Here is an 18555-nt window from a genome sequence, read left to right on the forward strand (position 1 = left end):
CCATTTTACCACGTAGGTTTGTATGATGACCACGGCAATCAGGATGCAGTACTGTTCCATCATCACACACAAGTCCCTCCTGCTGCCCCTTTATAGTCACACCCGCTCCCCTTCCCCCATCATTCCTAATTCCTGGAAACCATTCATCTGTTTTCCGTGTCTATAATTTTGTCATTTTGAGAATGTCATTTAAATAGAATCATACGTTTTTGATATTGGCTTCTTTTTCATCACCATAATACCCTTGAGATCCATCCAAGTTGTATTACTAATGTGTCCCTTTTTATTGCTGAGTAGCATGCCGTGGTATGGATGTACCACAGTTTGTTTAATTATTCACCTATTGAGGGACATTTTAGTTGTTTGCAGTTTTTGGCTATTAAAAATAAAGCCGCTGTGAACAATCATATACAAGCTTTGTATGGATGTAAGTTTTCATTTCTCTAGGATAAATGCCCAATTTCTGACACATAGGGCAATTGTGTATTTAGCTTTTTAAGAAACTGCCAAACTTGTGAGTGGCTGCACCATTTTACATTCCCAACAGTGAAGTTTGAGAGTCAGTTTCTCTTTATCCTCTCCAGCATTTGGTATTGTCATATTTTTTGTTGTAGCTGTTCTAAAAGATGTGTAGTGATATCTCATCGTGATCTTGGCATTTCCCTAATGGCTGCTGATGCTGAACATCTTTTCATGAGCTTATTGCCATCCATATAATTCTTCAACGAAATGTCTCTTTATCTCTTTTGCTCATTTTCTGATTGGGTTTTGTTTTTTTTTTTTTTTTGTGAGGAGATCAGCCCTGTGCTAACATCTGCCAATCCTCCTCTTTTTTGCTGAGGAAGACTGGCCCTGGGCTAACATCCATGCCCATCTTCCACCACTTTATATGGGACGGCGCCACAGCATGGACTGCCAAGCAGTGCGTCGGTGCGCGCCCGGGATCCAAACTGGCGAACTCCGGGCCGCCGCAGCGGAGCGCGCGCACTTAACCACTTGCGCCACGGGGCCAGCCGCTGTTTTTTTTTTTTTTTAATGTTGAGTTTTGAGAATTCTTTATGTATTCTGAATATCCTTAGTTGGATTTGTAGTTTGCGAATAATTTCTCCATCTCTGTAATTTGTCTTTTTATCCTCTTAATAGGATCTCTTATAAAACAAGTTTTTAACTTTGGTGAAGTCCAATTTAACATTTTTTTTCTTTTATGGATCGTGCTTTGATGTCATGTCTAAGAACTCTTCATGAAGCCCTTGGTCCTAAATGTAATCTCCTATGTTTTTTCCTAAAAATTTTTTACATTTTACATTAAAGACTTGGACCCCTTTTGAGTTAATTTTGTATAAGCTGTGAGACTTAGGTCAAGGTTCCTATTTTTGCCTGTGGGTGTCCAGTTCCTCCAGCACCATTTGATGAGAAGGCTCTCTTTCCACCATTGAGTTGCTTTGGCATCTTTGTCAAAAATCAGTTGGTTGTACTTGTGTGGGGCCATTTCTGTTCAATTGATTTTTGTATCTAGCCCTTCACCAATACCAAACAGTCTTTTTTTTGTTTGTTTGTTTTTTTGTGAGGAAGATCAGCCCTGAGCTAACATCCGTGCTAATCCTCCTCTTTTTGCTGAGGAAGACTGGCTCTGAGCTAACATCTATTGCCAATCCTCCTCCTTTTTTCCCCCAAAGCCCCAGTAGATAGTTGTATGTCATAGATGCACATCCTTCTAGTTGCTGTATGTGGGATGCGGCCCCAGCACGGCCGGAGAAGTGGTGCGTCGGTGCGCACGGGATCCGAACCCCGGGCCGCCAGTAGCAGAGCGTGTGCACTCAACCGCTAAGCCACGGGGCCGGCCCCAAACAGTCTTGATTGCTATAGCTACATAGTAAATCTTGAAATTTGGTAAAGTGATTCTTCTCACTCTTTTTCTCTTTTGTTTTTCCAGAAATTGTTTTAGCTATTCTAGTTCCTTTCCTTTCCACATAAATTTAGAATAATCTTGCTATATCCCCCCAAAAAATCTTACTGAGGATTTTTATGGAAATTGCTTTAAACCTCTATATTAATTTTGGGAGAATTGATATCTTTACTATGTATAGTCTTCCAATCTATGAACACGGTATGTCTCTCTGTTTATTTATGTACCGCATAATGACTTGACATATATTACAAAATGATTACCACAATAAGTTTAGTTACCATCCGTCTCCTCATATAATTACAGATAGAATTTTTTTTCCTTGTGATTAGAACTCTCAAGATTTACTCTCTTAGCAACTTTCAAATATACCGTACAGCAGTGTTAATTATAGTCATTATGTTGTACGTTCCATCCGCAGTACTTATTTATCTTATAGCTGGAAGTTTGGGCCTTTTGACCCCCTTTCTCCAATTCTCCCACTCTCCACCCCCTGCAACAAATCTGATCTCTTTTTCTATGAGTTTGGTGCTTTGTTTTTTTAGATTCCACGTGTGAGTGAGATCATACAGTATTTGTCTTTCTCTGACTTATTTCACTTAGCATAATGCCCTCAAAGTCCACCCACATTGTTGCATATGGCAGGATTTTCTTCTTTTTATATGGCTAATTAGTATTTTTAATTTTTTGAGGAACCTCCCTACTGTTTTCCATAGTGGCTGCACCAATTGTTGTATTTTCATTTTCATTCAGTTTGATGTGTTCTTTAATTTCCCTTGAGACTTTCTTGACCCATGGATTATTTAGAAGTGTGTTGTTTAGGCTCCAGGTACTTGGAGATTTTCTGTTTCTGTATTGATTTTTTAGTTTGATTCCGTTGTGGGCAGTGAACATACTCTATATAATTGCAATTCTTTTATATTTGTTGACATTTTATATGGCCCAGGATATCTTGGTAGTTCTTTGGGTGCTTGAAAAGAATGTGTATTCTGCTCATGTTGGGTCGAGTGTTCTGTAAATGTGGATTAAATCATTTTGTTTGGTGGTGTTGATTTCTTCTGTATCCTTGCTTATTTTCTGTCTAGTTCTATCAATTGATGAGGGATGTTGAAGTCTCCAACTATAACTGTGGATTTTTCTGTTTCTCCTTTTAGTTCTGCTTTTACTTCATGTTGTTTGCTGTATACATACTTAGGATTGCTGTGTCTCCATGGTGGATTACCCTTTTATCATTATGTAATATTCCTCTGTGTCCCTGGTAGTTTCTTTTTTCTGATATCTACTTAATCTACTCGTAGATTAATATACTATAGCTACGTCTGCTTTCTTTCGCATGTTATATTTTTTTCCTCTTTTTACTTTCAAACTGCCTGTATTCTTATATTTGAAATGACTTTCTTGTAAACAGCGTTTCGTTTTTTTTTTTTTGTCCACTAAGTCAAATTCTGTCTTTTAATTGGTGTATTTAGACCATTTACCTTTAATGTAGTTATTGATATGTTAGGGCTTACATCTGTCATTTTATATATTGTTTTCTGTTTGTTCCTTCTATTTTTCATTTTTCTTCCTTCCTCTCCTCTCTCCAACCCTCCTGTGTATTCTCGTCCATGAAAGTCTTTTCTAGTCTATTCCATTTTGGAGCATAGTAGGAGGATGGGTAATTTTCAAGTTTTATTAATTTTTTAGATTCTATGATTCTCTTAATTTCTCCGGATCTTATTTAAATCTTAGGTTTGGCAGGCCTCCTGTGATACCACATTGGTGGGATAAGGTGTATGGTGCCTCCCTAGGTTGGAGAGGAATTGCAGGTGTTCCAATAGGCCTTCGTTGACACCTGGGGAGGTGGGTGAGGAGCTCCTCGTTATTTCTGGGTGGTGGTGGGAGTTCAGGCTCTGCCTAGGCCTCTGTGGCTACCAGCCTGGATGTGAGCAGGGGGACCCTTTGTTACTTTGTCAGTGGGGGTTGGTGGGTTGCAAGTTGTGACTGTCCATTAGGCCTCCTCTGACACCACCCAGCAGGGCAGTTTGGGCCCTTTGCTACAGTTAGTAGAAGTAGAACACCAGACTCTCCACTTGGCCTTTGCTAGTGGAAGTGGGGGTAGGCCACAGGGTTTTCTGTGATGTCGTCTGGAGCAGACCATTTGTTATCTAAAAGTTTTCTGTCTTGTTAGGCTCTTCCTTTCCTGGTTCTTTGACCAGAAAGAGCAGGCTTTTCTTTTTCCTCTGCGCCCACTGGAGTTTCTGCATCACTGGCTTCTCTGGTGCCCAGGCTGGGATATACAAGACAGAGAGAAAATCCACGGAAATCACCATTATGTTGCTCCCCAGGTCCCCAGATTCCTAGATGGTCTTCTTTCTTCTCTCTATCTGTCAGAGCCATCTCATGTTTGTTTTATATATAATATCCAGGATTTTTAGCTGTACTTAGTGGGAGGAATAGGGAAAAGGAAATCAACTTCATCATTCCTGAAATAGATGTTTGACCTAAAGTATTTCAATTTTAAATCAGATTTTAGTGAGTCAGAGAACTTCAGGGTACTAGATATGGTAAAGTTGTAATGTATCTAAGCAACAACTATTACTCAGTGGTAAAAATTATAACTTCGCTCTGTCTATTCTTGCTTAAGTGGATATAATGATGTGATACAGAAGTATTTCTTAAGGTGGAGTTCATAGATTAATTAAACATTGAAATTTGCTTCTTTTTACCTCCTGAATGTATAGTTGCTGTGGGACAGGACAGGAAGGGTATCAAATAGAGAAAGAAGTTTAAAGTTAGATGTCAAAAGGATTCATCAGTGGAAAAGAAGAACAGCTTTCCTTCAGGGTACTGATTTTTTGTGTATGTGATCTTAGAGTGATTGGGTAAACATAATGCACTCTGCCCTCAACTCTGGGGGCTGGTTAGGGGAAGGGAAGGTACATTTAGAGTTTCCCCAGAGAATTTAGGTTTATTTAGTATATGCTTCAATCTAAGACCTTTGAGTAAATTCACATCGTTTCTTAAGTAGACCTGATCTATGGGATTTTCCTCTGTGACCGATCCAGGTTTCCTGACATCTTTTGGACAAGAGAGTACGTGAAACTGAAACTCAGCTCATGTGGCTTGTTGAATTGGAGCAGGCGCTTCCGTTCAGGATTTCACTCCACTGTGGCCCAGAGAGCACAATCTGCACGCTCCCTGTGTCAAAAAACCTTCGAGAAATTGAGAGAATCATAGAATCTTAAAAATTAATAAAACCTGAAAATTATCCATCCTCCGACTGTGCTTCCGAATGGAGTAGATTAGAAAAGACTTTTACGGAAGAGAGCATTGGAGGGGTTGTAGAGAGGAGAGGAGGGAGAGAAAGAAAGAAAATGAGAATGAATTAGATATGATCTTGAAGTTTTGAGTGAGCTAGCCTGTGTCCAGGACCTTGACGTTGAGTTAGAAGCTTCCAGAGCAGTGAGGAATAAAGTGTACTCCCTTTGGTAAGGGAGACTCTTTCCCTTTAGGGCATTTACAGCACTGCCCAACTGGACTTTCTGTGATAATAGAAATGGCTTATATCTGAGCTGTCCAATATGGTAGCCACTAGCCACCTGTGATTATCAAGCATCTGAAATATGGCTAGTGAGACTGCAGAACTGAATTTTTAATTGTATTCAATTTTAATTAAATAAATAAATGCAAATGTAAATAACCACAAGTTATTTAACCACTATGACTAGTGGCTGCCTTATTGTACAGCACAGCCTTAGGACATTTACTTAATTTTCTTGTTCATCTCTTACTATTTCTTTATTATGTTTGCACCCAGAGCAATAATACTGAACTGTGCCTGCTATAGAGACATGAGTTTATTCATCTCCTCACACAGATCTTAACAAAGATCTTCTAGAACTCAGAAGGTGTTGGTATCTTATCTATTGCTTATGTATATGTTGCTGATATGTTAACATTATAACCATGTCCATGTGGTAGCACAGATATATTTATTACATGTTGTTGTTCCTGTTCTTAGAAAGAGTATTGATAAGATTGAGGAAATCGTTAGTGAGAGCTCCTCAGAGAGTGAGGAAGATGAAGAACCACCTGATCATCGTCAGGAAGCAAATGCAGATTTGCCGTCAGAATATTGGCAAATTCAGAAGCTGGTGAAATATTTAAAGGTAAGACAGACCTTTTGGCTTATGTTTGTGATGTTTATTTTAAATCCTTTCCCAAAATGTATATTCTGCTTCCAAGTTTATTATATGTTTCTTTCAAATAAGGGTAGTAAGCATCCCCGTTATTATTTAAGTGTGCACAGGGGAAGATCTTATTACCCTGAGGATAATGAGGTTAGTCCTCATGGAGTAGCCAGGCTGCCAGGTGCCAGCCCTCTCCCCTGGCGGGGGAGTGGGCAGTGGGCCATGGCAGCCACCACATATTGTGACTTGCTGCCATTTTGTGATTTGCATTATGGTGTAGTGGAAAGAGCATGGATTTTTGAAGTTGGACTTAAACTAAATTTTAGGTTGTATCACTTATGTAGTGTGGCTGTTGAAAAGTTATGGCTTTGAGCCTTATTTTTCTCAACCCATGGAATAAAATTAATACCTATCCTATAGGATTATTTTAAGGATTGAGAAAACAAATTTGAAACGTGTGGCATAGTGTCTGATACATTGTAGGTGCTTAAAATATGTATTGGTCTATTTCTGTTACTCTCTTAAATAAGATAACGTGTGTGAGAACAATTTTACATAATAACCAGCCCATATAATGTTGTATTTAAGTACTCAAATGGGGGGAGGGGAGGGGGGAGGAAAATGATTTACCAAAACCCAGATTAATATTAATTTCTGATATTGAATAGCTGATATTGATAATGTCTAGGCTATGTCTAAAGCTGTAGTCCAGAAATACTTGTGAAAACAACATTTTGACTTACCTTATGTTGGCCTACTCCTTTTCCTGATTTTTGGTCAAATCAGTCAAGGGCATTTGTCAGTGGCTTTGTATATTTACAGATATTTATGTGACTCATAAATTGCTAAAGGGTACTTTTTCTGTGCCTTTGAGGTCATCCCAAACTGACAAGTAAGATAGCCTATATGCACATATTTGTGAGTTTGACAAAGGCCCTCTGCGCAGACTCAGCATTGCAGGCATAAGTGAGCCAAAAGAGTTTTTCCTGCAAGAAAACTATTCCCTCTTCTTCTGATGGACTTGGCCTCAGCTGCAATTCCCAGCATTTCTCAGGAAAAATTGTATGTTTTCCTGAATCCCAAGAAAAATTAGTCAAGAAATTGGGAAAACAAGAAAAAGTATTCTAATTCTCTTTCGAGAATTAAAATTTAATACTTATCATAAAGATGTTACTGGTTTGAAGGAATCTCCTGACATCATGGAGAGCAAGAGGAGTTGATTGTCGTGATCTTGGTGATCATTCCACAATGTATATGTATGTCAAATCATCACACTATACACTTTAAATATATACAATTATATTTGTCAATTATTCATCAATAAAGTTAAAAAGAAAAAAAGAAAAGAAAAAATAGGCCAACAGCGGAGTCAAAGGTGAAGGTAAGCGTTTCCAGGCATCAGGGCAGGAGCGAGTAGGGGAGAGATGGTCATGGTCTGATCCGTCAGCCTTGCTCAGAGCTGTTGCTCTGCTTTAAATGTGTGTCTGCGGCTAACGGCGAGTCATTCTTGCAAAACCAAGTACTATTAAGTTTATATGCATAGTATACTTGATACAAATCCTGTTAGTGGTGTTCCAAGAAATAACAAATTTTGGAAGCAAAATACGTCTTTAAATTTGAAATTTTGACCTGTGATTCTATGTAGCTTTGTCAAGCTTGCTAAGAGATCTGAATGTTATGTTATTTGGATGTACCCAATAAGGTTTGCTGGCATTTTTTCAGTGTTCGAATGTTCGCTATATTATATATATTATGTATTACAATTTGTTCTTTGTAAGTAATTTAACAGAAGAAATGCAAAGAGAAAAAGATGTGAAAGTGTGTTGTGGAACAGTCCATCATGAAACCAGAAAGTGATCTGAAAAATCTGAATTAGCAAAAACAACATAGATTTCAATGGCCAAGCTAGCATCAGGGCAAGCAGATACAATATTTTCATCATTAAAAAAGGAAACGAGCTTGTGTAAAGCAAGCCCTAGCGCCCACTTTGGCTATGCTTTTGGAAGCCTCTTAACAATTTGACCAATATAAATGCAAAATGAAAGAATTGTTTTTTGTACATCTGGAATATTTGTCATGAAACAAAAATCAAGACTATGGGAAAGGACAATTAATGCTGTGTGTGTTTTAAAATTTCATGTTAAGAATATCTTATAAATAGTAAATGTTTTTATATCATCTTTCAACTTTTAAAAAGACTTTTATTTGGCATTTATTTTGTGTTAATGTTCCCCTCTTTTAGTGTTTTTTCTTATTAAATATCAGATGGAGATCATTTTTACATGTTATTGCAATATATATAGATTTTTATTTTTTTTACAGAAAACCTCTGGAATTTTTAGCATCTTTATCACAGAAAATGATTCACTGTTTATTATTATGGAAATGATTCACTATTATGGTCAGCATTATTATTTAAAGACATATAAATAAAATTTAGGGAAAACCATGGAATAACTTATGATTTCAGGAATTCCTGAGAATTTCTGGGAATTCCGATTTCTTGTTCCAGAATCTTGAAGATATAAGTCTGTCAGGAATTTGGAAACAGTAGCGTGGAGCACAGGCTGGAGTTGAGGCCCCAGGGTCCTGCACACCCCCTTGGCGGGCATCTTTATGTGCAAACCATACAATCAACTTGGTGGCCCAGCCCAACACAGCAGCAATGTCCAGACTCAGGAGACTTTCCTGACAGTACCTCTGCTCCTTTACTGAACCACAGAGCTGCCCGTGATCTCGTCTCCTCTACATGTAAAGAGCATGTCATCTGGGGAAAAAATGGGCAGTGAACTTTGCCACGCAGTACTTGAGCAGCTGCAGCCAGACAGGCGTTGGGGCTCGGACATGGCCTTTTGGAAGAAGATTGGAAGAGCCCTGGTGTTTATCCAGTGAATTCTGGTCTATTAACTTTTTTTCATTAGTAAAAGGAAATAAAACATTCAAAGGGTCAGAAGCATCAGATAGGCCAGAAGGCAGAATGACTAACAGTTAGAAGCGTGATCTTGGATGGCAGAAAGACTTCATTTGAGGCGGGATTCTGCTCCTTACCAGCTCAGTGGCCTTGGGGGCGTTGACTGACCTCTCTAAGCTACAGTTTCCTCATTGGTCAAGAGGGCAAAGTAAAAGTTCTCATATTTTAGGATTATATGAATATTAAGTGAAATCTAACACGCATGGAGTGCTTCGCATAAAGTACTCAGTACCTGTTGGCAATAATAATTCTTTCTATTGCATATATTATTACTATAGAAAATGTATGGCGTGGAATCTTATTGATTTGCCCAGGTGGCCCTCGACTTTTGCTTTAAGTTTTCTAGCAACCAATAAAAGGAGGGAAATCCAGTGAGTTAATACAGTTGCCAGTGAGTGTAACTGATCCTGGTGCTAAGAGCAGAAAGAATTTTCTCCCTGAGGACTTAATGGGGCAGACAGGGAGTGAGGTAGTGAATGACATCCTCAATAATATCTTCCCAGTAAACATGGCAAAGAGAGTTTCTCATTTTAGTCTAATTATTGAATAACTATCTTGAGTTTCTCAACTATTTAGAAGTCCATATAATATTGGCCAAAAAGGGATGCACTATTTCTGTCCCAGAACAGCTAAGGAAAACATTTATTGATGAAGTGCTACTTAAGCTTGCACAAGTTATTCATCAATAAATCATGTGCAAATGTGATACTTTTGGCCAGACAGTAAATTGCTTGGAATTCTTATAGTTCCCACAGGTAAATATTCTTAACATAGCCAATAAAAGGAAAAGTATATCTACAAATGATTTCAAGGTTTTTGACGCAGATAAATGTTTTATATGGAGACACGAAAGGATATTAAAAGTATGTGAAATGCGAAATTGAATCTCTCTAGATAATCTCAAAATAAATACATCTGACATTTTAATTTACAAAATCATGCCTAAATGTAGACTTACACTAGCAGAGAAACGTTAGTGTTCTCTTGACTTTCTACTTACCATTTTCCAAGTACAGCAATGTCTGTAATTGTTGAAAAAAATTTGATGAGCTCATTAATACCCAAACAGGTCGATGAACTATGGCTTGTTATTTATCCAGAGCTATGAGCTCAGATCTTGGCACATAAGTAAAGGGAGTTTGCATTTAATTATTTGGCTTTGACATACGCTCATTTCAACTTGCAAGTTTTATATATGTATATATTCTTTTAATCTGGATTTTTAGAACACAATTTAATTTTTAAACTAATGGATACATTGCATTTTTACTCACTAACCTTCCAACTTCTCTTTTTCCCCACGTAGCTACTCTACTCTCTAGAGTAGAGAGTCATCAGCTCTCTACTCTAATTCTAAATGAAGCTGTAAACCCCCTTTCAGCTACCTTAGTGAGAAACGCTTAGATTCTGCCTTCTGCTGTCGTTATGGTTCAGCTTGTTTGTCTTATCAGCTACTCCTTGAGTGGAGAGACCATATTAAGCTCACTTCTATATCTTGCAGATTGTCTTGCTAATGAGCACAGGCTTGCCTCTCCCCCCTCTGCCCAGAAGGAGTGATGGGGAGAGGACGAGGTTCCCGAGGGGCCAGACTGTGTGTCTTTCACTCTCAGCTCCTTGAGAGCAGTTTTTCCTCCCTCTGAGCCAGAGTCATTCCGTCTGCTGTTATGTCTTCCCCTATCTTCTCTTACTCCCCTCTCTCCTCCTTTTCCTACTCCCATTCTCCTTGTAGATATACTATTTTGTTGCTGCATTTGCTAGCTGTATGTGGATATTGTTTTCTCCCCTGCCCAGGGCTGCTTTAAAATATTGTAATTAAAATGTTTTGCTGTGGGGGCTGGCCTGGTGGCATAGTGGTTAAGTTGGCACACTCCACTTCGGCGGCCCGGGGTTTGTGGGTTCGGATCCTGGGCGTGGACCTACATACTGCTCATCAAGCCATGCTGTGGCAGCGTCCCACATACAAAATAGAGGAAGACTGGCGCAGATGTTAGCTCAGGGCTAATCTTCCTCACACAAAAAAATAAAAATGTTTTGCTTTGGATCAGTCTCAGCAAGTGGGGGAGATAGTTGTTAAAGTGTGTGCCCCACACTAGTTCTGTGAGTCTCTCTAAAAATATACCAGTTTCACTCATTTCTAAATCAAGTATGTGAAAATCCCTTTGTGAAATAGGAGGAGAGTTGGAGGATGAATGTCTGGACCCATAGTTGAAACCCTATTGGAATCCGTTTCTAGGTGGATTGAAGGTGGATTGAGTATGGAACTTAAGACTGTAGGATCAGGAATCCAAGAGAACATTGAGGAGACTATAGAGTGATGCCAAGAAAAGGGTTGGCCAGCTTTTAAGTAGTTTGGAGGGATCTCGGAGGCTGGGTCTAGAATCATGCTCTCTCTCCCCTCTAGGCATTTCCCAGGACTGTCCCTCGAGGATGAGATGTCTATACAGTCCTGGCATCCGTTCCACGCTCAGCTGGGGTAATATTAGCAAGCAAGTTTGGAGACGTCTGCCCCTACCCTGAAGTGCTTCATTCAGCCCCTCTATTCCTGAGTACTTGCTGCAATAATGGCAGACTCTGGGGTTAATCCCCAGGGCCATTTCCCCAGGTGTACCTCTTCCCTGCGGGATGCCTATTTCTGCACCTGGGGTTTTGATCCAACCAGCTGGGGAGCAGGAGGTTGAAAGCACTGACTGAGAAAGCTGAGTCCAGCAGCAGGTGGTGTGCAAAGTGAATCAGAGCAGAAAGAGACGGGAGGCCAGTGAAAGGGGGTTGTGTTGATAGTGAGGGTGTGCTGGGGGCTTGCAATAGCATAGTGTCCTTGGAAGCAGTAAAGACATGGCCGAGAAAGAAGGCAGGCCAGTTTATGAGGAGGGTTTGGTTTGGAGCAGATTAAGTTTGAAGAGAGTGAAATACCTGAATAGAAATGCCCATGTGTTGAGTTGGAAAGACAGGACTGAAGCTCTAGTTACTCCGCTTTGGGAGCCAGGGGAATGAATGATTCTGAGAGAGACAATAAGGAGGAGCAGGTGGGCCTGATTTCGTCTTTTTATTCATGATTGAAGGTGACCTCGTAATAGCTAATCAAAAAGTAGCTACCTCTTACTCGAGTTAGTACAACTAAGACAATCTTTTTGGACTAAAATTCCAATACTAAACTGACAGTCTTCCCTAAATATTAGTTTGCCATCTTATAAGCAGATTGCTTCATTGGCTGTTTTTTTTTTAAATCTTAAAGTGACATTTTATTTAGTAATTTTATGCAACTAGCTAGTAGATAAAAAAGACTAATTAAAGGAAGAAAAATAATTAGGAAAGTTTGAAGCAAAAAGAGAAAAATGTTTATTTTTAAAGTCAGTTGAGCTCCTACACACTAAAACTGTGGCGAGCTAGATGTGAAGACCAGGCACATGATGGGCTTTTGATGTAAATTCACAGCTGTGGTGTCAGCCTTGAATGTGATATTGGGGCATCACTGTTCCAGAGTTCTGAGGGGATGTGATGTCTGAACACATGTCACTCAGCGGAGAAGGGCTGATGTAAATTGCTGAGTGGCAGCTTGTGATCACAGCTGCGTATCGTCGCACATTTATCTTCTCCGCCCACCCATGGTGTGTTGGTGAGGGATAACGCCAAATTTATTTATTCTATATGATCACATTCCTAAAACGCTAATGTTGATTTCACCTTTCACATGAGCCAGGGATCTTGGTTTTGTTCTGTTATGTATCCACGAATTCAGAATTTTCAGGGCATGAAAAGTGCAAGTGCGTGGTGGTTCCCCCAGCTTTGCAGTGACCAGGACTCTATTTCAGAGTGACATCTAAAAGACAGTCACATCAGAAATCCCACAAGGCTTCTCAAGAGATGCTCAGGGCTCCCTCCCTGGCATCTTGTAGATTTCCTCTCTGGCGAGGAATTCTCAGCAGAGACATTTTCAGACTTGAAACCCTTTTTAAAGACTGCTTTTGTGGTGCTCCGTGCCTTAGTGATCTTTCACAAACTGATTAAACACACTGACACACACACACACACACACACACACACACACACCTTAATTGGTTAAAGAGTTCTTCTAAGTGGTAATGGGGAGTTACATGATTTTTCATTGCCGGAATTGGATGTACTTTGCAATCAATTATAGTTAATTAAATTCCTTTCCCATTACTCGGGTTTTGGGTATGGTAGTGTGATCCTTATTTCATTGGTGGAAAAGCTGAGAAATACTTCGCTCTGGGCCACACAGAAGGTGGCTGGCGGACGGGACGGCGTCCAGGCTTCTCTCTGGGTAGCCTGTGGCCTGGTTATTCTGTCTCTCGGTCAAGAAATTCAGGGCCCAGGAGGCAGGCAGGCCTTGCTGTTGTACATTCCTATTTTCTCTCGTTTGGTTTTCTTCATTTGAGTAAGAGACTAATTAAACAGGGAGCACTTTTTAACAAAGGAATTCAATGTTTGTTTTTGGAAGGCAGTATTAGAGTGTGCTTTTTTGCTAGGTTTTTACTTAAAGAGATGGAGAGAACGTGATAGTGCAGTGTTATTCTGGTTGAAAAGCATCTTTCAAAAATGGAAAACAATGGTCACTGTTTATGCACCCAAATAAACTTCAGGAGTCAGGAAAATTAGTACCACTTTCCTGAGAAACATGTTTCAAGTTAATACATATGTTGTTATATTGATGTGAGTTAACTTTTAAAAAAAGTCGAATAATGTAGTGTAAGAAGTGAACACATTTTAAGTATTTGGATTACTTGAGATGCATGTTACTTGTATGTTTATATTGCCCACAAAAAAAGAATTCATCTCCTTTTATTTTTATTACAAACAACATGGTGGAAGTGATGGAGAGGACTCTCATCTCCAAAAAGGAATCTGTACTCCACAAATAAAATAATAATTTTTTTTAGTTTTTTAGCGTTAAACGCTCCTTGCCTTTTGGCTATCATAAATAAATAAGAGTAGAGAAAAGCAAAGATAATTCAATGAGTATGGTGATATAACACTACCTGAATCATAATAGTTTATACCACCACCAGCTAGCAGTGTGTGACCACATCAGCTTTACTACAGAAAAATGACAACATTAAAAATCTCCAGGGAGGTCTCTTAAGCTTTAACTCATTCATTCATTCATTCATTCTTGCATACTATGAGCCAGCCCAGCTAGAGCATAATTATGTGATACACCCTACCCTTCTAGCTATTAATAAGATTTTTGATTGGAAAGAATTTTGCTGTCTAAGGCAGTTTTATGTAATGATCTGAAAACGTAATAGATCTTTTCGGGGAATTTGTTGCCTGGTGTATTTGCAGCAACACTACTTTCTGTTCCTCAAAGTATGCTTTCCCCCCAAATTTATTTGAGAGGCTAAATAAATCGGGGAAAGTAGCATTGCCTAGTTCTCGGTTTATATAATGCACTAGGCTGCTTTACTTTTTGTTTTAAGAACACATACTCCTGTCCTGTTACAGAAGTTTGCATACTGAAGAATTTCTAAGTATAAGAGTTAAGGAGTAAAAGGTCCCAGAATTGGTATAAATGATCTTTCATTTTACATATGTCTATAAATCTGTTGTACTCATTATTAGAAATTGCATATTTGTAGGAAAATATTAAAATACACGTCCCGGGCCGGCTCCGTGGCTTAGCGGTTAAGTGCGCGCGCTCTGATGCTGGCGGCCCGGGTTCGGATCCCGGGCGCGCCCCGAGGCACCACTTCTCCGTCCAACGTGAGGCCGAGTCCCACGTACAGCAACTAGAAGGATGTGAACCTATGACATACAACTATCTACTGGGGCTTTGGGGGGAAAAACTGAATAAATAAAATCTTTAAAATACACGTCCCTTTTTGGTCCACTAGCCTTCGCGATTCCTGCTGACAAGGGCTGCGGCTCCTTTCCCAGCTCTTGCTCTCTGGGTGGATGTGGCTCCTGGTATTTCTGTCACACGCAGGGCATAGCAGAAGCATATGTTCCTCTTCTAGTCCTTCCCTTACTCCCGTCTGTGTTTAAAATCTTAAACGACTGTACAAATAATACGTTAACATATGCTCATGGTAAAAATTCAAGCTACACAAAAGAATAAAAGTGAAAGCCCCCTTCCAGATGGATCTGTTTATATACATACACATGTCATTTTTATACATAAAATGAAGTCATATTATTTGTTGTTCTACATTGTGCTTTTTATATTGAATGTTATGTCTTGGTGATCTTTCATATCTGCCTCAATCCCTTTAGTTGCTACATAGTATTTCATTATATGTATATATCAATAATTTATTTAACAGTCCCCTTATTGATAACTTTTTAGGTTGTCTCCCAGGTCAATTTTTGTTATTACCACAATGCTACAGCAAATATTTTTACATATCCTTTGGATATGTACACTATTACTGTAGGATAGATTCTTGGAAATAGAATTGCTTGAGTCAAAGAGTATACACATTTAAAATTTTGATAGTTCACATGGGGAGTTGTTCAATGGGTATAAAATTTCAGTTACACAAGGTGAGTAAGTTCTAGAGATCTGCTGTACAACATAATGCCGATAGTTAATAATACTGTATTGTGCACTTAGAAAATTTAAGAGGGTAAATCTCGTGTTGTGTTATTTCTTTCCTTTTTTTTGTGAGGAAGATTGGCCCTGAGCTAGTATCCGATGCCAATCCTCCTCTTTTTGCTGAGGAAGACTGGCCCTGGGCTAACATCCGTGCCCATCTTCCTCTACTTTATATGGGACGCCGCCACAGCATGGCTTGACAAGCGGTGCGTCGGTGCGCGCCGGGATTCCGAACCTGCGAACCCTGGGCCGCTGCAGCGGAGCGCGCGCACTTAACCGCTGCGCTACTGGGCCAGCCCCTTAGTATTGTGTTATTACCACAAAAAAAGGGGGAGACATAAGGAAACTTTTGGAGGTGATGGATATTTTTATTATCTTGATTGTGGTGATGACATCATGGGTATGTGTGTATGTCTAAACTCATCAAATTGTATACATTAAATATGTGCAGTTTTTCTGGTATATGAATTACGCCTTGATAAAGCTACTTTTTTAAAAGAAAGAATATATGCACAGTAAAGTTTGAGAAGTACTACATAAAACTTTTTAAGTTTAGAGGAAAACAATGAAAAGTAATAAACCAACCAAGCTTGGTTTATGTGAAAAAATTTTTTGATACTCCTCAGAGAAAGCAAATTATCAATTGACACTCTATCAGAAATTACCAAAGGTTTTCAACCTTGGTTACAGAGTGAAATCAGCCAGACTCTTAAAAACAAACAAACAAACAAAAACCCTAATGCCCACGTACTTTGCGTGGAAGTTTGAACTGAATTGGTCTGGAATGGGGTCTGGGCATTGATAGTTTTTAAAGTCTCCCCAGGGTATTAAAATTGTTCATCTAAGAATAAGATTCACTGTTATAAATTCTCAGTAATCTGCAGTCATTTTTTATTTTTTATTTTGGCCAATTCTGATAGGGAAAATATCTTGTGTGAATTTGCATATTCCTGCTTACTGGTGAGGTTGATACATTTTTTTCTTATGTCAAATAGCCGTTGTATTGTATACCTTGCCTGTTTTTCTATGTGGTTGTTTGTCTTTAGAGTCTTGATGCAAATTAATCCTTTGTTATCTTATTTGCAAAGAATTTCTCAGTTTGTCCTATGTCTTTTTATCTACTCTTTTGTTACGAAAGCTCTAAAATGGTACCTTAATAAATATTGTTTTCTTCACAGCTTACGGGTTTTGCCTCTTAGGAGCTAGGAAGGTTCTTCTAAAGCCATTCCAAGAGAACAAAACATTTTCTATTTCTTTCTGGTAATTTTATATCTTAAAAAAAGAAGTTCAAATCCTTAATCCAGATCAGATTATTGGCTCATCCACTCTTTCCTCCAGTGATCTGAGATGCTACCTCTATAAAGTACTGTAATCGCACTTGTGAGAGTTTGTTTCTGTATCTTTCTCTGTCACGTTGATTTATTTGGGTGTTCCCATGCCAATTCCATGCTGGTTTAATTACTGTAGCTTTGGAATATGTTAAGATTTGATTGGCCAGAGAGTTTTCTTAAAATTTTAAACTCCTTTTTGCATATTTTTCATTCCAGATCATCTTTAGAGTGAATTGAGAGTCAAGTTAAGAAAAAAAAAGCCTCAAAAAATGCTTTTGGGAATTTTGTTGGTTTACATGAATTTATATATAACTTTTGGATAAATTGCAATTTTAATAGCATTGAGTTGTTCTATTCAGGAAGATACTGTAACCATTCATTGATTTAATCTTTTATGTACTTTAGTAAAACTTAATGGATTTTTTTTTTCATATATTTCCAACACATTTCTTGTCAGATTTACTCATAGATATTTTTGTTATTATTATTTTGCTGATACTGGCATGGGAACATTTTTCAAATTACACATTTTGATTTGTTATTCTTAGTGTATGGAGAGTTACTCATTTTTGAATGTTGACCTTGTATCCAGCCACTTTACTGAGCTGTTTTTAATTATCATAATTATTCAGTTCATTCTTCTGAATCTTTTTAGGAAGACAGTTACATTTGCTACAAATTTTTCCTCATTGCAATGACTAGGACACTCCAGTAAGTTGTCAATTTCTTTAACTGTTCCATGGCTATTTAAAAAGACTGTGTAGGGAATCCTTGCGTTGTTCCTTATCCATTCCTGATAAAAAATTCTTAGCAAGCCTGTACTACGACAGTCTGAGTCTAATTTCTTTTTTCTTCTGGAACAGTATTTTCTCATTTTCCTTCCTGGAGTTCTCTTGAGTCTCATCTCTTGAGTCTTGGGTTTATGAGTGCTGAATCATCAGTATAAAATCCATTTGCAAATAAACAGAAGGCAAAGCAGTATATTTTACTGCCTTCACTTACGTGGTTATATGCCACTCACTTCGGGCATTGACTTTTCACCATCTCTGATCCTGGGAGAGGAAGAGTATCTGTAAGCCAACCTCTGTGCCGGGCGCCAGGCCCTCTGTCATCATTAATAAACAGTCACTGGCAGGGGTTCACTTCTCTTGCTCTGAGTGGCATGTTTGGAGGAAAAAGTACTAAGAACACTGAAAGCCAGTTGGATGGCTGTGTGATGGTTGTGTCACCTTACGAGGTCTCACCAGCTGCCTCTTGACTGCAGACAGTGGGAACAGGAAAAGTGAGGCCTCTATTCTCAACCAGGCCTCTGCCTGCCTTCTTGTCTCCCTCTTGTCGTGCGGGGCTCTGATGGTAGCTCAGAGTGATGGCCCTGTGAGTATGTGTGCCCATCAGAGTTTCATCGTCTAGCTTCATATCATCCTTTTCTGAACGAAGTTACTCGACACCTTTACAACACACAGTGAATCACTTGGACCTCCAAATCCAAGTTACCCTCTTCTCTGGATGGCTGCAGTAACCCCAGTGGTCTCTGCATATCCGCACTTGCCCCCTCCACCCAGGGGCTTCTTCAGCCAGAACGAGCTTTTAAGAATGTACTCAGCTCATGCTAGTTCTCTCCC

The 18555-nt window shown here is 39.0% G+C and overlaps 1 protein-coding gene across 2 annotated transcripts in view; it reads left to right on the forward strand.

Annotated features, from left to right (window-relative positions):
* ODAD2 (outer dynein arm docking complex subunit 2) overlaps window positions 1–18555 on the forward strand; it is a 181530-nt gene that overhangs the window by 34170 nt on the left and 128805 nt on the right. For both annotated transcript variants that reach the window (XM_004425263.3, XM_087420714.1), the window contains one exon: window positions 5910–6057. In XM_004425263.3, the coding sequence (XP_004425320.1) occupies window positions 5910–6057 (148 nt within the window). The remainder of the gene's footprint in view (window positions 1–5909; window positions 6058–18555) is intronic.

This window comes from Ceratotherium simum, chromosome 32 (assembly GCF_057802395.1).
Source record: "Ceratotherium simum simum isolate JZ-2026a chromosome 32, ASM5780239v1, whole genome shotgun sequence".
Classification (NCBI taxonomy): Eukaryota; Metazoa; Chordata; class Mammalia; order Perissodactyla; family Rhinocerotidae; genus Ceratotherium; species Ceratotherium simum.